General features: G+C 44.8%; 1 protein-coding gene across 12 annotated transcripts; it reads right to left on the bottom strand.

Moving 5' to 3' along the window:
* Positions 1 to 268: 268 nt before the first annotated feature.
* Positions 269 to 20497, bottom strand: Wdr31 (WD repeat domain 31). Of its 12 annotated transcripts, none has more exons than XM_085686084.2 (13): positions 20400 to 20497; positions 16006 to 16102; positions 12948 to 13113; positions 11786 to 11926; positions 11107 to 11239; positions 9899 to 9973; positions 8321 to 8468; positions 7878 to 7978; positions 6663 to 6730; positions 6343 to 6570; positions 5070 to 5211; positions 3494 to 3656; positions 269 to 1630 (listed from the first exon to the last, which is right to left on the bottom strand). In XM_085686084.2, the coding sequence occupies exons 4-13, from the start codon at positions 11896 to 11898 to the stop codon at positions 1470 to 1472; spliced, it is 1332 nt and encodes a 443-aa protein (XP_085542210.2). In that variant the 5' UTR covers positions 11899 to 11926; positions 12948 to 13113; positions 16006 to 16102; positions 20400 to 20497; the 3' UTR covers positions 269 to 1469. The 12 variants fall into 12 exon arrangements, with proteins under 12 accessions (XP_085542210.2, XP_085542209.2, XP_085542215.2 ...); XM_085686083.2 differs by having other exon boundaries at positions 12962 to 13113; XM_085686089.2 differs by lacking the exon at positions 12948 to 13113 and having other exon boundaries at positions 3494 to 3535; positions 3623 to 3656.
* Between the last annotated feature and the right edge of the window lie 473 nt (positions 20498 to 20970).

The raw sequence follows: 20970 nt of genomic DNA, 5'->3' as shown, positions 1-20970 counted from the left end.
GGGCAGAGGGCTGCCCAGCTTCAAGTCAGGCAGACCCAGATTCAAATCTGTCTTTCCCCTTCCTGTGCTTGCTTATACTGTGGTCAAAGTGCTGCATGTCTCTGGGCCTTGGTTTTTCCATATATGAAATGAGAACATCATTTGGCATTTAGTGAGACTCTACTTAGCCTATTGTAGGTATTCAACGAAGTAACTTCCTCTCACACTACTCCCTTGTCATCCACAAATCAGGGCACTGAAAGGCTGAAAGATTAGAAAGTAAGACAGATGAAGGAAGGCAAATGTTTATTGTGAAGGATCATTCAGTCTAGACAGGATACTGCCTGACTCCTTTGCAGCTTGCCCTCAGGAACAGCCCTATGAGGGAGGTATGGTTCTGAGTACCATATCACAAGTGAGGAACCCCCTGACCCTGGGGACAACAGGAGGCAGAGAGGAAATGGCAGCCAGCTCTGAACCATGGACAGGCATGATCCACAGCTACACAGGTGGCCATTCTCTGGTCAGGCCTTGGGTGCCTTATTTTAGGACTCATCCAAAGCAAAATGGACTTCTGAGCTCCAAGCCGAGGACTGGACCTGTGGGAGCTGCACAGGGGCCTGGCCCCTCCTCACTGAAGGGTGCGCGGTTGCTGGACTCAGTTGAATCCATCTCTCCGTGTTCCAGAGGTGACTCCTTTGCCTCTGGCCGTTCCCAGGGGTGAGAGGTAGGGAGCATGCGGGTGTACAGTGTTTCTTATATAAATAAAAATACCCAAATTACAGATGCATTTTTCTTAGCCTTAGTCTCCCATCCCCTCTGCCTTTTGGTGCATGGGGCAGACTTAATAATTCCTGTAATTTGGGGCAGTGTCCTTGTTCTTGTTCACATTGCCCCCTGGGCAGCACAGGCCCAGGAAGTTAGATGCCTTTGCTCTCTTACCCTAAGTGGCTTTGAGGTGACTGCGTTTAACCTCACTGTCTGCCATCCACTTCCTCTATGGAACAACACTATTACCAACTAGATTTGTCTCGAAACATTGTCCTTCATGGAGACTCCAGCCCGCGTTTTCCTGCTCACAGAGGCTTATCACTCTTAGGCCCCAGCCATCATCTTGAGCAATAAGTACATTTCTTTTGAAGAGTAGTCCCAAAAGCTCACATTTGGATAAAAATTCCATTTGGATTTCCTTGAGATTAAGAACTTTATATTGAGTCCATGTTTCTAGACCTGAATTTTCTTGGGTGTGCAGTTTCACACCTTTAATGCCAACAGTCAGGAGACTGGGGCAGGAAGGTTGCTATGAGTTCAGGACCAGCCTGGACCACACTCTGACTTTGTAATCACTGGACTTAAATCAACATCTAACCCAGACATGCCTTCTAAGTGACCGTAAGAAAAGAACCCCACTCCCCAAGATCATGCGCAAAAACACAAAGCCACAGAGAAAGGAGGGCTATGGCTGACGTTGTCCAGTCAGGGTCTTGGCCTTAGAAGGCCGCCACTTCCTGCAGCGCCAGCTCTTGGCTGCAGTCCACGCTGAGTATGTGAACTCCTCTGTAGAAACTTGCACATAACAAGGAGGTGATGTCACCAACAGCCAGGGAGGTCAAGGGTCCTGATCCATCCAGAGACAAGGTGAAAAGGCAGGCTGGAAAAGGAAGGAGAACCCGTCATATGCTCAGTGATGTCGCACTATGACGTCATGGAGTGCGCTTATACACATGGAGATAGTACAGACAACTACCGCACTCTAAACTACTGCATGTGGTCTGTTAGTCACTGAAACATCATTATACAGTGTGGGACTATACCATGGGAACAAGAAACAGAACATGTCCTGTGCCATCTATGCCATGAGGGGGCTTTGCCTGCCGGGGAAGACTCTGGGTCACCTCCATCACTTCAACTGAAGAGAATTGTACCCAGGTAAACAGGATGTAGGGTACCAAGCAGTATTTCAGACAACTAGGGCCATATTTAAAAAGGGTAGAACAAGACAGGCTAAATCAAGGGAAGCAGAGAGATACTGATCTGGGCTGCTGCTTCTCCCACCATAGGGAGGGGTGTGGTACAGGTCAGGCTTGGGCTTTGTTTTTGTTTTGTTTTCCAAGACAAGGTTTCTCTGTGTAGCCTTAGCTGTACTGGAACTCACTCTGTAGACCAGGCTGGCCTCGAACTCACAGAGATCCACCTGCCTCTGCCTCCCCAGTACTGGATTAAAGGCTGGGCTTTGTTTTTCCTGGGCCATCCTTCCACCTGCACCTCTGAGACAAGTTTTCTAGGAATGCCAGGAGTGCAGGCAGGACAGTGAGCCATCTGTTCAGGTCAACACGCCCCACTTCGAGGCTTGTAGTCAGGACATACAAAACATCCACTTCCCCTTGCCCACAAATGTTACACCTGGGCAGGTTGGGAGTCCAGCTCCAAGTGAGGGGATGGCAGGCCTGTCTTCACTATAGAGGGTTGGCTTATGGCCACAGCTGTTTACAGAAAGACATTAGATAGGCCCACCTCTTCTCTGGTGGTCCTCTCTCTCTAAGGGAAACTGAGTGACTATGGGAAGCTTTTGAATTCTCTAAATTAACACTGTTTTTCTCTCTCTAGCCAAATCCTATGTCCAGAGTAAAACAGCAGTGCTGGGAAAGCAGAGGCAGAGCTGGGAAAGCAGACCTGTAAAAGAGAATCCCAGACTTATTCACAGCACTCAGGAGGCTCCTGGGATACAACCCACTATTTCTGAATGCATGTCAGAGGCATCAGGTCTCAAAAGTTTAAACCACAGCTCACAAAATTCCCAGGTGTCTACTTTGAATTCTAGGTCTTTGCTCATAGAGAACTCTGGGAAGCCGTGGTCTTTCTGTGATGCTGAGAGGCCTTGCGCTTACTATGATCTCAGAGTCCCAGCAGGTGGAGCCTTTCCGAGTCTGTTCTCATTTCATCACAGTACCAACAAGAGCTAAGGTTCTAACTGCACACCTGAAACAAGAACTCAAAAGCGTTCCTTTTCCCCTTTCCAGGCATTCTGAGCATCACAAGTTAAAAATCTGATGAGGAACTTCACACAGAAAAAAATGTAAGAGCCAAACATGTTGTCTCTGAAGTCTTAGGAATAACTCTGAACATTATGGCATGTGGGAAACATGTTGTCTCTGAAGTCTTAGGAATAACTCTGTACATTATGGCATGTGGGGAGCATGTTGTCTCTGTAGTCTTAGGAATAACTCTGTACATTATGGCATGTGGGGAGCATGTTGTCTCTGTAGTCTTAGGAATAACTCTATACACTATAGCATGTGGGGAGCATGTTGTCTCTGTAGTCTTAGGAATAACTGTACATTATGGCATGTGGGAAGCATGGTGCTAGCTTAGAGACAGATGTTGAACAGAAAGATGTGTCTCACCTCTTAACTACAAGGAGACCATACAGTGTCAGGATACGGGTGGCTTTGAATATGGTGAGCAATGGGAAGTGTCTCAGGCTTTTGAAAAGCACGGAGAGAAGATTGCTTACCTCCAGTATCTTGGTTCCAAATCTTCACTGTGGAGTCATGTGCTGAGGTAGCAATCATAGGCATCAAGGCCATGGATTTTGGTAGAAAGACACAGGATGCAACTGTCTGGAAGTGCCCCTTATACTCACATATTCTGTCTCTTGTCTGCCTTAGGTCCCACAACTGCAAAGTAATGACACCAAATAGCTTATACACACAGATGTTCATGTGTCGCTAATATCCATCCTCCCATTCCCCATGACCCACTGATCCCTTCCTCTCATGAATTCAGAAAGCCAGACAAAGCCCTTATCTCATCCACCACACCGAACCATCCACCCATCCAACAACTATCGTAGCAGCAGCTATGCCTCAGACAACACTAGCTATGGCTGTGGAGGAAGGGCGTGCCTTTTCCATGGCTAGGGGAGTAGAGCTCACAGTGCTGTGGGGTGATGGGACAGTATGGGGTGTCTTGTTCTCCATGACAACTCAGAGATTGCCTCCTGGCATCTTGGGTCCCATGGGGACCATACAGTAAGGTACCTAGTGCCTCTGACAAAGGAAGCAACAGCCTGGTCAGTCCCAGTTGTACTGACACAGATCACATCACACCTGGAAGGCACCATTCAGAGATGAGAGAAAACTGAACAGTGTGCAAAAGCAGTGGGGTCACAGGAGATCCTGTTATCCACCATCTTTGACAGCAGCACCCTAATCTACCCTTTCTAAGAGTATATCCTGAGTAAGAAACTCCAACTTGTCATGCTTCCAATCCTTAACTGTAAATTAGGTATTGAAACAGCACCTAACTCACAAGCTTGTCTTAGGGATTAAATGAAATTAGCCATGCATGCTTAGTTCAATACCTGACATGGCATACATACCTGATAAGTCAGAAATACAACTCTCTCATTTGGAATAGATAATTAAAGATAATTCTTTTAACTGATAACCTGCAATTATGAATCTAGGAACTTTGGAGAGTCTTGAAGAGTGTATCAGCAAGGAGGGTGCATAGCTGAATAGGGGTGTGGTGGACCCTGGACCAATTGTGGAGCTCCACGGTTCCCTGAGTGAGCTGAGCTTCCATTAGCATGGCCACATATACAAAGAACATGTCCTACCTGTGTAGGCTTCACTAGGAGCAAGAACATCAGCAGGCTGCTCTGTTGAGCCCTTCGCCCTTCTCTACTTGACTATTACCAATTCAGACATACCCAGTTTAACAGATGGTGTGTGTGTGTGTGTGTGTGTGTATGCGCGCACACGCGCTTGTGTTTTTGTGTGTGTAATTTTTTTTTTTTTTGTCTTTCAAGACAGGGTTTCTCTGTAGCTTTGGAGTCTATCTTGGAATTTGTTCTATAGAACAGGCTAGTCTCGAACTCATGGAGATCCACCAGTCTCTCTCTGCCTCCCAAGTGATGGGATTAAAGGCATACACCACTACTGTCCAGCTAACAGATGCTTCTTAAAGGAAGCCTCTGAAATGCACAGGGTGACTGACAGTCTGCACTTGGAGCAGGCCAGTGCTGTCGCAGAGCCCAGGGAGGGGAGCGAGACCAAAGCAGTCTGCTCATCAATATGGGCTCTTACCGTGGCTTCACAGCCTTCGCCCCCAAAGCCGCTGCTGCAAGAGATACATGTGTATCCATCCACGCTGACTTCACAGTGGGTCTGGATGTGTTGCTTTGTGGGAAACACATGAGCCACCTGAAGCCCCCGACTATCCCATAATCTGAAAGCAATTAAAAGCAGAAAGAGACCTTGTAGTAAATGGGACAAAAACATACCTGTGAACTAACAGGAAAAGCTTGACTCTTTTCTTTGTCGCCGGTCAGAACAGAATGTCACAATCTGACAAACTCTAAAGCTGACAGGAAGTAACCAAATCAATGCCATATTGATTCTTTCTGTTTTGAAATCAAGTCATATGGGCTTTTATTTTAAAAAAAATTATTATGCTGGAGAGTTGGCTCAGTGGTTAAGAGCACTGCCTGCTCTTGCAGAGGTCCTGAGTTCAATTCCCAGCAACCACATGGTGGCTCACAGCCATCTGTAATGAAGTCTGGTGCCCTTTTCTGGCCTTCAGGCATACACACAGAAAGAATATTGTATACATAATAGACAAATAAATATTTTTTAAAAAAAAAACCACTTATTTAGGGGGAGTGGGTGTATACACCATGGCAATATGTGGGGTCCCAGGGACTGAACTGAGGCTGCCAGTTCAGCAGGTACCTCTATCTGCTGAGCCATCTCACACCTTTACACGGAGACTTTAGAGCATACATTTTGTTTGTTTGTTTGTTTGTTTGTTTTAGAGACAGGATTTCCCTGTTTAATCCTGGATGTCCTGGACTCATCTGTAGACCAGGCTTGCCTGGAACTCAGAGATTTGCCTCCCGAATGCATGTGCCAACACAGCCTGGCTACAACACACATCTTACTTGTACAAGTTCATTTGATCTTTTAGGACACTGCTTTTAATCAACTAAAGGCTATTTTTGTGTTTATATCAGGAATTTTTGAAAAGATCCTTTGTGGCTGTTTTGAAACAGGTCTTACATACAGTCCAGGCTGCCTGAGTCCTCAGCCTCCTGAACCCACTGCTAAAGGATCCTACTAGAGTATCGCCACCATTTCAGAACAGGATTCGGACTGAGGCTGCCCTCGCTGGCCGTGGCCTTGGAGTCCAGGGGAGAGCTTTGCGTAGCCTCTCATCTCATTGTTTCCTCCCTATCTCCTTCCTCCTATTTTAGAGTAAAAGTCTTTTTGGAGAGACAGAATTTTGAGGCATGCTCCCCAGTTTGTAAACTCCTGACTTAATCTGAACCCCCCCCCACACACACCCCATATAGATTCTGACCCTTCTTTCCCAGGAAGGCTCTGGCTAGGTGCCTGGAAATCCCAAGAATCATGCAGGGCATGACAGTAGGACCAGGGAACAGGTGGGGTCGAGGCTGATCTGAACAAGTCACACACTGGAACTAGTGAGGTCAGCTGCTTCAGACTGCTCCGAGTAGGACCATTCACTCTGTTCCCATAAGCTCCAGTCAGAGTCCCAGTGGCACACAGGAGTGAAGGGAATCCAGCCCTCATGAACAAGCAGAATGGAGACAGAATCATATAAGCACAAGAGCTACAGACCTTCACCAGAAATACCTCCACAGAGGCTCAGTAGCCCACCTGATGGTCTTATCCTCAGAGGACTGGAGAACGTATGGCTCTCTGGGGACCCAGCACAGGTGAGTGACCTGGAGAAAACAACCAGCAAGTCTCCACACCAGTCATTCCCCTGCTGCAATTCCATCTCTCATCCCCTCTCAAGGATTCTGTGCTACTGAGCCTGGGTTAGCAAGGTCTTCGCCCACAGCTCCTGGTCAGTCCTCCTCCGGCTGTACCTCCTCAGTATTCAGTGGGCAGGCCTTGTGGCTAGCCATGGTGATCTGAACCCCAGCTGGCAGTGATGAGTCCCCTAACACTTCTGTAACACCTCAGGGGTTCCTAAGAGTGGCAGTTAATCCTGGCCTTGCAGCCCTGATTGGAAGTGCATAAACAGGTTTCCAAACAACCCATGGTAGCAGAACTGTCCTTTTCTCAGCACAGTGTCCTGACAAATATGGATGGCATTAGGAAGCACATCCCACCATCTGCAGCTGATGTCAATCAGCCCCAGCACAGCAGATGACTAGACTCTGAGGAACCTTTGCCACGTGTCAAGTACAATGATAGGTGCTTCAGTCACCCAAAGCATCTTGCCTAGTGACATAACTCGCATTTTATAAATGGAGATATTTAGAATCTAGGCTTAAATAGCACAAACTAGCACTCACAATAATAAGTGACAGACCTGTGGTTTGAAGGCAGGGCTGGGAGTACAGGTTAGCGTGTTTGCTTAGCATGTACAAGGCTTAGGGTTCAACCCCCAGCATGGGGAAAAGAAAAAAACCCATACAACACAACAAACACAAGTGTGGAAGGCAGCTGAGACAGGGCCCAAGGCTGTGCAAAGTCTACAGCACTCACTGTCACACAGTGAATTGTATCAAGCAAAGGGCACACTGATTTCTCTGCATGATGTTACGTATTCAAAGGGGCAAGCATCCATCTGGTGTCACATTCTGTACACATAAGGTATGAGTTCCTTCAAGACAGGACACCATGTACTTGGTTATATTTCTATTCTGAGCAGTGCTCACCCAAATTATGCTAACCGTAAGCTGGGAAGAAACGAATGAGGGTACTACTCTCTTTTCTCCTTCTTCCTCCCAGCCACCACCTCTCAACTGAACCCGAGCCCCCTCCGCCTTGGTACACACACACACTCTCTCTGCTATGAGCTGTCGCCCCAGCTCGCTTCCCTCACTCCATACTCCTTCCACCATCTTGTCCTACAGGTACCAGGTTCCTGGAGACAGACGCTCTCCGCACACACTGTCCAGTCCCCACATCCCACAGAAGCAGGTTGTTGTCCCGAGAGCCGGTGCACAGCTGTGATGAGTCTTTGGAAACAATGGTGAGAACACACAATAGCCGTGAGCGGGGCTGGGGACATGGTGAGAACATACAATAGCCGTGAGCGGGGCTGGTGAGAACACACAACAGCCGTGAGAGGGGCTGGTGAGAACACACAATAGCCGTGAGCGGGGCTGGTGAGAACACACAATAGCCGTGAGCGGGGCTGGGGACATGGTGAGAACATACAATAGCCGTGAGTGGGGCTGGTGAGAACACACAACAGCCGTGAGAGGGGCTGGTGAGAACACACAATAGCCGTGAGCGGGGCTGGGGACATGGGTTCTGGAAAGGCACCCGGGGCTGGCAGGAGGTCTGCTTCACTTTACCTGGACTCACAGCCAAGCCAGTGACAACCAAGGCATGGCCAGACAGCTCCTGCCTGGGCTGGGAGGAGCCCTGCAGGTCCCACATCAGGACACTCTTGTCTCGAGAGGCGCTGAAAAACTGGTTTGATTTGGGAATACAGGCTATCTGCTTGGAGAACAAATAAAAACAGAAACAACTCAGGTGTACATGCTAGACAGGACTTCAAAACAGCAGATGGCTTTGTAAACTCCTCCCCACATACACATTTTTTATTTTTGTTTCTTTCTTGTTTTGTGTTGTTCTGGTTTGTTTTTTTGAGACAAGGTTTCTCTGTGTAGCTCTGGCTGATCTGGAACTCACTATGTAGACCAGCGTAATTTGTTTCTCTTAAGAAAAAGAAAAGATTTATTTATAATTATCTGTGTGTGTGTGTGCGCGCACACACATGTGTTACAGAAATAACCACGTTAAGCTTACAGCTCAGTGGCAGCAAATACATTCACACTGTTGTGCAAACACCAACAATCTCCAATGACACAACTTCCATGGCCTTACAGTGCAGCCGTGCCATTCTCTGTAACCCCTGCCTGCTCACCCCGCCTGCTCACCCCTGCCTCACGGCCTCATGTCAGTTACGCCACACCCTTTGGCCCAGCGTCTTTCACTAAACACGCTTCCAGTATCTGCCGCTGTGGAACACACGCCAGAGCGTCACCTTTTCTTTTCAGTTCCGGATCCAATCCAGGGCTTCACCATGCTAGGCTTTACTGAGCTACATACCCAATCCCAGAATTTCATCCCTCTAAAAATTTTTTAAATTTTTAAATTTATTTATTTTTATTTAATGTACATTGGGTATTCTGCCATGGGTGTTAGGTCCCCTGGAACTGGAATCACAGACAGTTAGTTGTGAGCTACCATGTAGGTGCTGGGAATTGAATCTGGATCCTCTGGAAGAGTAATCAGTGCTCTTAAGCACTGAGCCATCTCTCAAGCTCCCTTAAATTATTTTATTATTACTATTTTACATGTATGGATGTCTTTGCTTCACGAGTACACCACTTTGAGCCTAGTGCCTTGGAAGATAAGAGAATGTTGTATCCCCTGGAAGCTGAGTTACAGATGGTTGTAAGCACTACATGGGTGCTGGGAATTGAACCCACTTCTTCTGGAACAGCAGCCAGTGCTCTTAACTGCTGAGTCATCTCTCCAGCCTCTTTTGTTCCTTTTGAAGACTGAGTAAACTGGGTGGTGGTGCACATCTTTAATCCCAGCACTAGGGAGGCAGAGGCAGGCAGACCTCTGTGAGTTTGACGTCAGCCCAGTCTACAGATCAAGTTCCAGGAAATCCAGAGTTACACAGACAAACCCCGTCTTGGGGGAAAAGATTGACTGGTTATCTACTGTATGTGTACTATGGCAAGTTTTTACTACACTTCTGCTAGGTGTTTGGCTAATTTCATACTTGAAATTATTCATTCTGCTCTTCTAGCATCAGAGGAGGCCTTCGCATTTTTCCTTAAGCCCTTTAACAGCTACAGCTATTGATGTCTTTATTCACGCCTTAGTTCCCTTCAGAATAAGCATTTGACGGTTACCTTAGTGATTTCCCGCTCATGCCCTCTGAACCTTTTCACCACGTGTCCAGTTTTCCAATTATAGGCAACAGCAGTCTGCAGAGACATGGGATTACAGGTGGCACCACCACGCTGGCGCCTGAGCAGAAATTTAAAGCATTTCCTTGCTGAGTGTCTGCTACAGAGAGGGGAGCAAGCTCTTCACGGCTCCAGTCACTCGCTGTGACACCTGACCTATCAGCTCCCCAGTCTTCAGAACAGAGGAGCTAGCTGCTCCTTGCCCTGCTGCCTTCTCACAGCTGTTAGAAGGGACCCCATAACTCAAGACAATTTCTTAGATCTAAAATAATATAGACATCAAGACAAGACATTGCTGCTGGGTGGTGGTGGCACACGCCTTTAATCCTAGTATTCAGGAAGCAGAGGCAGGTGGATCTCTATGAGTTCGAGGCCAGCCTCGTGTACAGATCAAGTTCCAGAACAGCCAGGAATACACACAGAGAAACCCTGTCTCAAAAAACAAAAGAGAGAGAGACATCACATTACTAATTAAGTATTGATACTCAAATGTATCCTGATTTGAAGCAATGACATCCAAGGTAAATGCATCTTACAAATTTGAAATACAATTTGCAAATGAAATTGAGTGATCCTGAAAGTCTACTGGGAATAAGGACATTATTAGTAGTGTTTCCTTCAAGGAAGAATCAGCAGTGTACTGCAGCTGCAGCTGCCAGCAGTGAATGACAAGACAGCTCTTAATGTAGGGATAGAAAGCAGTTAAGTCCAGGATGATGGCAACAGGAAAGACCAAAATATAAAGGTAGTGAAAACCAGTGTGAATTTTTGAAAACGAAACATAAAGCAACCAGAAAATTTTTTGCTGATTCCATAGTCTGGGTCCTACTGTTAAGAATGAGGTGGGTGGAATATAAGTCCCCCACTTACAAAAGCATGTAGATGGCCTGGCATCGGGTGAGGTTCTCGTTGAATCCTCACACTGTCCTAGAACACGGGCGTTACTGTTTACCCATGTAACAGACTAAGAAATCGGAGGTCAGAAAACATAGACTTGCCTACAGTAATAGGAAGTGGCAGAGCTGGGCCTCAAACTCCAGTCTTCAAACTTGGAGCCCTGTTGCAGTGTAGAAATGCACTGTTCGACTCTCTCAGGACATCTTCCATTTCCTACAGTGAGCTGGTTTCTTGGGAAGAAATGGAAACCTTACCTTGTCTTTTCCTCCAGAGACACAAAGGTCTGAGCTCAGAGTAGCAACCACAGAGACGGCATCCACGTGAGCAGGGCTGTACTCCTGGGACACTTTAGTCTGGACTCCCTCCTCCATAAGTCCATCAGGCCTGCTGCAGGAAGGATGGAAAGTGAGGCAGAAAAGAGACTCACTGTTTGGGAAACGTCCAGAAATAAACAGTGCTGTGTATTTGGGAAACACCCAGGGTTACTGAAATCTGATGAAGGGAATTTAGAGGCAAGGAGTCTTTGTTCTCATTAGAGAGGACTCCCAAAGATTCAGGGCTCCAGAGAGTGTGTTGTAGGTAGTAGCTGGTGAGGTGACCACTTCTTTTTTTTTTTTTTTTTATTTATTTATTTATTTATTATGTATACAATATTCTGTCTGTGTGTATGTCTGCAGGCCAGAAGAGGGCACCAGACCTCATTACAGGTGGTTGTGAGCCACCATGTGGTTGCCGGGAATTGAACTCAGGACCTTTGGAAGAGCAGGCAATGCTCTTAACCACTGAGCCATCTCTCCAGCCCCAGGTGACCACTTCTTACCTAAAACAGTGTACAGTACCAAGTGGAAGGGAAGATCACCAACACTTGCCTTTTGTCCTTAGTAGAGAATTGTGAAAGAGCATATAAACTGGGGTCCCCAAGATGCGATCTACCTGTACTTATAAGTGCTGTGTCTGAGTTTGCTCTGCAGTTTCCCCATCACAGCCCAAAGTCTATGGAAAACCTGAGGAAGAGCTGGTTTCAGTTGGCAGCCAGGCAGCAGCATCCCTTGCAGTCACTGGGAAGCGTGTTCCCTGTGGAATGGAGAGACCACAAGCGCTGAGTTTCATTAGGTCTAACATTAGTAGTGTGATTAAGCTAACTCTTTCCTTCCTCTTTCCTTCTTTCTTTTCTTTTTTTCTTTGTGCATGTGATGTATTCTTTTCAAAAGAGATTAACTATGTGCCTTTGATGTTTTCCTTTTTCCTGCTTCATTCTCTTGGGACTGCAGCTGTCGATATAGGTTCAGCAGATAAACAAATCAAAACTAATGTTCAAAAACACTAAGAATTATTTTATGCATGCATGTTTGTGTATATGTATTTTCACATGTGCTGATACATATGCACATGTGTACATGTATGTGGAAGCCAGAGTGTGACACCCCCAACCTTAGATGTCATTCCTCAGGAGACACCTACTTTGCTTTTTGAGTCAGGGTCTCTCACAGAGACTTACGGCTAATTAGGTTGGGCTGGCTGAACAGTGAGCCACAGAGATCTACTTATGTCCACCTCCCCAGCACTGGGATTGCACGCAAGTGCCAGCATAGCCAGGTTCTTATGTAGGTGCTGCATATTGAACCTGGGTCCTCATGCTTGTATGTCATGCACATACCAACTGAGCTAGTTCCCCAGCCCAGCAATTATTTTTAAACTGATTTAAATACTATGCACTATGAATTTTTATTAGCAATATATATTATATTAATATGTATAATTTTGTTCTTATGAACTAATTAAAAAGATAAATTAATTTTTTTTTCTAAAAATACTAAACTCGGTCCTGGATATGTGGTATTGTGGTAAAATAGAGAGCTTGTCTAGCATGCATGATGCCTAGGATTGATCCCCAGTAACACATACACCCAGAGACACACACAGAAAAGAAAAACCAAAAACCCATAGTTCTGAGAGATCTGATGCCTGCTTCACACCTCTGTAGGTACCAGGCGTGCACACAGCATGTTTAGGCAAAACATTTATACACATAAAATAAATAAATTTAAAAATTGACAATAGGTATTTAAACAAAAGTTGGTACATACTTGCTCACCAAACACTACTCACAACAGCTGAGAGACAAAAACATTTCTTCAAGCAAGGTATAACGGCACATGCTTTTAATCCCAACAGTAGGAAGCAAAGGCAGGCAGATGTCTGTGAGTTCAAGGCCAGCCTGGTCAAACTGAGAGTTCCAGCCAGAGCTAAACAGTGCAACTCTGTCAGAGAGAGAGAGAGAGAGAGAGAGAGAGAGAGAGAGAGAGAGAAACAGTAGATGTATACATGGATACATAAACAAAATGTGGCCTACCCAGATACTAAACAATCCTGAATACTGAATATAATATGGTTGAACCCAGAAAGCACCATGCTAAGCAAAAGAGAGAGAGAGAGGTAGAAAGAGAGAGAGAAACCAGACACATTATGCTACATAATACATGATCCCATTCACATGAAATACCCAGTTTAAAAATCTACAGTGACAGTAGATTGGTTCATGGTTGCCAGGAGCTGAGCTGAGGTGGAGAATTGGAGAATGGAGGTGTATGTAACTGCTTACTGAAGACATAGTTTCCTTTGGGGAGTGATAAAAATGTCATGTAACTAGAGAGTGGGTGACCACTACACAATAGCATCTATGTATAAAATGTCACAAATGGTAGATTTTGTTACATGTACTTTACCACAATAAATTAAATATTATGAGCATGTAATTGAAAATAAAACATATATATATTTCATATATATGATCAGTCTGTATAATTCTTCTTTGGTAATTAAAGTCATTATTCTCTCTCTCTCTCTCTCTCTCTCTCTCTCTCTCTCGTGTGTGTGTGTGTGTGTGTGTGTGTGTACACACATGGTGCAAAGAGCGAGGTCAGAGGACAACTTTGTGGGTCACTTCTTTCCTCCCCCACCATGTGGGTTCTGGAATTGAACTCAGGTCACCAGGCTTATGCAGTGGTGTCTCCAGCCCTAGAAAAGCTTCTTACATTTTCTAAGTACTCTAAGAGCTATAATCTTTCTTACTTGTTGTCTTTATTCATCTCTTCGCATCATTTCTCTGATGCAGCAACCAATATCATGAGGCTATTATGCAACTTTTTGAGACTCAAAAGAGACAACACTAATGAAATCATGGAACTAACTACCTAGACCAGCAGTTCTCAAAGCAACAACACTGGGGCATTTCTGCCTATCTCAAGAAGCCCAAAGGCCTCCCTTTACCTTCACCTCAGTGTGAGGCCTGCTTTTTTTTTCTATACATTTTATTGCAACAACAAACAGAATGAAGTAGGTATGAGAAGCCAATTGTCTTCTCTTTAAATCACACATTAAAGAGACTTTATAAAGCTCAATACAACTTTTTCCAACTAAAACTTTTTGGAACATTTAATTTTAATAAATCATGCCATTTATGTAACCTTGGCTAGTCTAGAGCTTGCTATATAATCCAGGCTGGTTTAGAACTCACAGAAATCTGCCTGCCTCTGTCTCCAGACACTGGGATTAAAGCCATGCACAAGCACACCTAGCCTACAACAGGCTTTTGTTTGTTTTTAGAGACAGGGTCTCATACCCTGGCCCAGAGCTTACTGTGCAGTCCAGGATGGCCTTGAATTTGCAATCCTCCTGCCTCTGCATTCCAAGTACTGTTAGTTCAATCAGGCACTATCATACTGTACTTACAAGAGTTTTATTACTTTTAATTTTAAGTAGGAAGTATTTTTGAAACTTTTCAGATTTATTGTAATATAGAAAATTGTAGAAATCTAAACCCAATTAATAAACTACATAAACAAAAGGTCTCTGGGATCCTCAATAACTTTTAAGCATGAAAAAGAATCCTGAGACCCTGAGGTCAAAGTGTTTGAGAACAACTACCCTAGAAATTACACCATGTTAGTATTGGATGTTATACTAGAATAAGAAGAGTAGAAGAATGCTTTTTTCAGATTTACTTATATTTGCCTTCATCAGCTCACAAGGCTAGAACTAAAAATAAAGAGTGAATTATGAACTCAAAGATGCTCATGTTAGGGCTGCAGGCATAGTAGCATGAGTGGTTGCAGGTGGCAGAGTACTTGTCTGGCACGAACAAGCCTTGCCTAGCATGATCAAACATGGGTCTGATCCCCCGTACTGCAAAAAGAAAAAAAAAAAAGAAATAAAAGAAAAAAGAAACAAGCAAGGATGTCCATCTCATCTCTTCACATGTGGTGACCCTGCATGAGCTGCTGGTGCCACAAAGAACAAGAGAGAAATCTGAAGAGTGGTCGGCACCAGCATTCGTAGGAACTGAACCAGGAGCCAGTCACAGCTACCTCCAGGTCCTGTGTCCTTCAACTGCTATTCCCTGAGATGTTGAAAGGCTGGGGAAAGTAAAAGGGGCAATGAGAGGGGCTTGTCCTCATTTCTTCCAGTTATTGCTTAAAGAAGTTCTGCATGTGTCACAGACACAAACAGCCCAGCCCCAGGAAGAGCTGTGCACAGAGCTGCCAGATAAACACTCTTAGAGTAGACATTCCCAGGAGGGACTGCACAGACTGGAGTCCTGGAAAGAAGAGACAAATAGCTCATAGGGACAATGCAGTGTCAAGAATGCAGTGAGTGCCAGCTGGGATCTGGCCCCAGACCTGCCTCATCTCAGCCCCTGCTCAGTGTGTGCTCGAGGTGCTGCTCCTGCATCAGCCTTCCTAGCTCTGGAGCAGCACACCCCTAAATGACTGTCTGTTCCAGAAGGACTCTTTGTTGCTGTTGTTTGTACTCCAAATGGCTTGCACAGTATGACAAAACCATTTGTTGCAAACTACTGTACCTTAGTCCCTTCCAATCAAACATTCTAGGATGTTCTGTGATAGGCAATAAAAGGTACTAAAAGGGAAGACTCTAGCCTGGCATCCAGGAAACTTGTGATCTGTACTGTTTATATACAGAGTTGCAGGGCTGCCTATCCTGCCATCCTAACTCACGCCCAACACCATCATAACTGCTGACAGGTGCTGCCTGGAGACCATGGAAGCTATGCAAGTATTTAAAACAAATTGGATTCTCATCAAGTATTTTCACTGAGGTGAGAGTCTAAGGAAGGGTAACTTGGCATTACTTACCCCCAAAACAACCGTATCTTCTTGGTGAGCTGCTGTATTTGATGACCTGGAGTTCATCCAGCCTCTAGAAACTAGCCAGACAGCCACTTCCTAATCTCTGTAATTAACGAAAGGACGCTCAAGTTAATCTCCCCTCTGTCTAAGCATATGTTTGCACTGAAGAGATCTGCAACACAAGTGTAAAAGGGGCCTTTAATAATCTTTGAAAAGAATAGTGCAGTTTTTCCTCATTAAGAAATAGCACACAAATTTCCAAGAGTATATAAGTTTTGAATTTCCATCAGTGTGGTAGAATATCGCATGATGTTAATTACACATTTATTTGCTTTTTATTTGTTTTGAGATAGGGTCTCATGTAGCCCAGCCTGGCCTCAAACTCAATGTAGAAAAGATGACCTTGAATTGTTGGTTCTCCTGCATCTACCTCCTGAGTGCTGAGAGCACAGGTACTTGCCCCTGTGCATGGTTTATTGATGCTTGGGATGGAACCCAGAGTCTCAAACATGCCAGGCAAGCCCTTTACCAACCAAGGTGCATCCCAGACGCTACGTATCTACTTCTGAATGTGCAAAATAGGAATACTGAGTCATATCAGTAGCAGTTTGGTTTTACTCACAGTATAGTCCATCTGTCCATCAAAAGTCTTCAGAGTAGACTGCTTACCTCAGAGTTCACTGTTTTTGTTCACAAAGGTAACTTTTCTGTTTTGAATAAGTATGAATCATAGGACTTGTGAACAAAGAGCTTGAAAAAATTACCCCTTATTTAAAGATCTGGAGATCACAGAAACATTAGTTCTTCAAAATTATAACTGGCAGCCCTCTCGGGTTTAAGCCTAGAATTTCCACTACAAACATCTATACAGAAGCAGCAATCTTAAACACTCTATTTAAAGAGTTCAAATAACTTCTGAGTATTTATACTCAGTGCAGCACAGAATAGTCAAGGGCACTGGTATGTGACTAAATGAACTGGACTGGACCAGCCTGGACCACAGCTCTCCTGTACCTTAGACAAGCTGCTCAACTCCTGTGGATTCCCACTTCCCACATGCGGAAACAGAAAATCTACTACTGCTTCTGCGAAGGCTGGACTTAGCTGTGTTAGAAAGGTCTCTAAGCGCTCTGCACACATTAACTCACAAGCTCCACTACACAGGCCTCCAAAATCGCTTCCAGCCATTTGCGGTGAGAAGAGAGGAGCACAGCGATGAAAACAACGCGCTCACACACAGGCGGCAGGGCTGAGACCTGAATCCACAGAGATGAAAACAACGCACTAGTACACAGGCGGCAGGGCTGAGACCTGAATCCACAGAGATGAAAACAACGCGCTCACACACAGGCGCAGGGCTGAGACCTGAATCCACAGAGATGAAAACAACGCACTCACACACAGGCGCACGGCTGAGACCTGAATCCACAGCGATGAAAACAACGCGCTCACACACAGGCGCAGGGCTGAGACCTGAATCCAGACAGCACTTCAGAGGCCCTGCTCTTGGCCAGAATACTGCACTGTACCTCTGCAAAATCTACTTCCTGACAATATTATTAACAGTAATATTGCCAGAACCATCAATTTCAGTTATTAACACTGCTCATAATAGACCCATATTAAACAGTCAACAACACAGACAGCATATATAGATGGATTTATGAGTCTAGAGGGTCTTAATCCAAGTCATTTATGTCACCTAACTAGAGTGACAGATCAAAATCAGGCTAAAAATTATGTTATACACTAAGGAAATTGAAATTTTTGAGAACAAAAAATATATGTACTTGGTAGACAATACATCATGTGTACACTAAGCTATTTTTTATATAATAAACATGTAACAGACTTGCGAGGAAGAATGATGTCTTGTTTGTTTCTGTTTCTGAGCTTCCAGCTGAAAGCACAGAAAAGATTCCATATCCTTTTGGAACTTTGAACTACACCCCAGTCCCCAGGATAAGCTGAAGGCCGGAGGACCCCTCTTTAAGGGAAGTATTAGCTAATGGAGAAACCTAAGTTACATAAAGTTAATGAGTGCAGCCCATTCCCCCACCCTACTTCCCCTGTCAGCTGTGTGATATCAGCTGGGCAACATTTCAAGCAGCCCCTGCGGTTAGCACAGGGTCAGCAGATGTCTGAAGGACTTAAGGGGAGGTCTGTTGCTATCACCCTTAGATAACAATAGCCAATTAGGGAGCTGGAGAGATGGCTTAGAGGTTTAGAGCACTGGCTGCTCTTCCAAAGGTCCTGAGATCAATTCCCACCAACCACATGGTGGCTCACAACCATCTGTAATGAGATCTGGTGCCCTCTTCAGATGTGCAGGCAGAACACTGTATACATAATAAATAAATCTTAAAAAAAAAACAATAGCCAATTAGGAACTAACATCTGGGTTTTACCTAATTGTTAGCCAATTATGATATAGGATACGTAATTTTGTATTTTGAAACTGTAACCTTGTGACTGTCTTGTGGTTTTTGTCTTTATAAACCCCTTACAATTGTAGACAGGGTCCTTCTCCCTCCATCTGCTGTGCCAGACTGTGAGGCAGGGAGCCTGTGCTAGCCTGTACTTAATAAATAAAACCTTGCTCTTGCATTCAAAAGTGTGGCTTCGTGGTGGTCTTCTTGGGGGTCCTAGGACTCAGGCACAACACCAGCCTAGAATGGGAGAATGAATTTAGCATTTATCTGCTGAATGAGGGAATGCCATAGTACAATGAAGACTCACATTAGCTGGAAGCTTTTTTTTAAAAGATTTATTTATTTATTATGTATACAACATCCTGCCTCCATGTATGCCCGCACACCAGAGAAGGGCCCCAAATCTCATTACAGATGGTTGTAAGCCACCATGTGGTTGCTGGGAATTGAACTCAGGACCTCTGGAAGAGCAGCCAGTGCTGTTAACCACTGAGCCATCTCTCCAGCTCCTGGAAGCTTTTTTTTTAAAGGGCACAACACAACACCCTCTGGTTTTGACTGTATTTTTTTTTAAGACAAAATCTTACTGTATTGTCCAAGTTGGCTTCCAACCCAAAATCCTCCTGCCTCAGAGGCACATGTGACCAGACTTCAAAATATGGTCTTTTTAAAACTTCCTAACAAGACTGTCCAGCAGATCTATGAAGGCACATTGCCCTGCTTGAACAGTCAAAGGCTGGAAGAACTTGGGAAGGTCATTAAAGGACATTATGGCTCTGGATGCCTCACTTGGGTTTTGGTGGAGGCAGGTCTATATCTGAATGCTGGACCTATCTCTGCTGAAATCTGCTTTCAAAAGGCCCAGGGGCCACACTAAACAGAGTTTGGCGAATTCTCTTTCAGTTATATAGTACAAAATTCCTATATAGCCTTTAATACAAGTGAGATCCATGGAATTGACTTGCTGTTACAGGTCAGAGCTGAGTGAACTGAGTATTATTTCCCCAGACTTTCTGATTCCGCTTGTAGAGATAAAAAAGATTAAACACAAAACAAATTCCCATACATTAATATCAGACCCTGACTACTTGGAGCCTGGCCCTAGCGACTTGAGGTGTCTTATAGAAACATTTAGTCTGACTCCTAGTTGCTGCCCAAATAGCCAAGACACATAGAACTATAAAATTTACTACTTAATGAGTTAGTGAGATCCCCTTACCTCTTTATCCAAGCAACTTCCCTATATATTATATATATAACTAATATATAACTATTATATAAAAGGTTTAGTCACTCTGCAGGCTGTGGGGGAGTGTTGGAAATTCTATGAGAATCTGTCCACTATGCCTGTCTGTTCTTACAATATATTCTTTTCAATAAAGTTTTTCTGTGTTTATGCTGGCCTTGTAAATACGCCTATCAATGAGACTTCAGTTTGCTACCTTGCTCCCAGCATGGCATATTCATGTAAATGATTTTTTTATCCTAAATCTCTCTTTCGCTTGTGCATCTAACCTAGGCTCTCTTAGACCAAGGCATCTACACCAATGTTCAAAGAGTAATAAGACTACAGGCAAAAGCTCTTAGATGATCTGGTTTGACTCTCTATGATAATGTAAAGGAAAAAGTTTCGACAGTAAAAGGATTTACAGACACCCAGTGTCAGGTCAGAACACCCAAGGCTGAGGATAAATCCGCGTGCAGTTCTTGGTTTTTGTTTTCTTTCTGGCTCTTCAGTTTATAAATGCTCCTACCGCTGTCAATTATCCGAACAGCCAAAGCTTTTTTTTGATGTACATGTGCCTTGGAAGGATTCCGCCAAGATGGAAGCAAGGTGACACTCAGTCCCACACAGATCTTCCCCAACCCTCTCCTTGCTCCGGGCAGGTAGATGGTTGCCGCCGAAGACAGCGTGAGGGCCCCCAATTCCCCGATACTCCCCTCTCCCACCTTGGGCTCCATACCCACCGGCGGGCTGGCACCGAGGCAAGCACGAGAAGCTAGCATCTGCAGCTGCCATGGACTCCCGCGTCTCCGGCCCTAGCAACCAGGCGCGCGTCGCTAGCGCGGGAGTCCCAGTTAAACGTTCCCGACGCCCGTGGCAGGCTCGGAACTGAGGTTCCACCTGCCGGAAGTCTCCCAGGGGCACGAGAACGCCTATTTTCCTTTCCTAATTTAGTGATATATGGATATTCTGGGCAGAGGAGACTTGCCCTCGGCCTGAAGAATCTATATGATCCAAGAAAAGCGGTGATATCTCTGTCATAGTCTCAAAGGCGATTAATAAGTGTCATCTTTGTAATTACTATTCGCCTAGATTTGAAGTTTTCCTGAATACACAAACAGGGATTTTCCCCTTTGGACTGTTCCCCCAATACCCTACTCCATTCCTTTCTCGGTGTGTATGTGTGATTATTTCTATTATTTTTTAATATATAAAGTAATGAGTGTCAAAAATATGGAAAGTTAGCCGGGCAGTGGTGTACTCAGGAAGCAGAGGCAGCACAGTGTAATATTGACTTGGAAGTGTCACCCGAGC

The sequence above is a fragment of the Myodes glareolus genome, chromosome 3, assembly GCF_982192425.1.
Source record: "Myodes glareolus chromosome 3, mMyoGla1.1, whole genome shotgun sequence".
In the NCBI taxonomy this organism is placed as follows: Eukaryota; Metazoa; Chordata; class Mammalia; order Rodentia; family Cricetidae; genus Myodes; species Myodes glareolus.
Note: the sequence above shows the minus strand (reverse complement) of the source record. Positions and strands in the feature narration are given on the sequence as shown.

Bases quoted from the DNA above. Each gene is read 5' to 3' on its own strand.
- Wdr31 (XM_085686084.2), bottom strand. From the start codon at position 11,898: ATGCTGCTGCCTGGCTGCCAACTGAAACCAGCTCTTCCTCAGGTTTTC. The intron at 7,979-8,320 runs GTAAAGTGAAGC...TTGTTTCCAAAG, and splicing joins TGGCTTGGCTGTGAGTCCAG to ACTCATCACAGCTGTGCACC. The intron at 6,571-6,662 runs GTGGGCTACTGA...CTTGTTCATGAG, and splicing joins TCTGAGGATAAGACCATCAG to GGCTGGATTCCCTTCACTCC.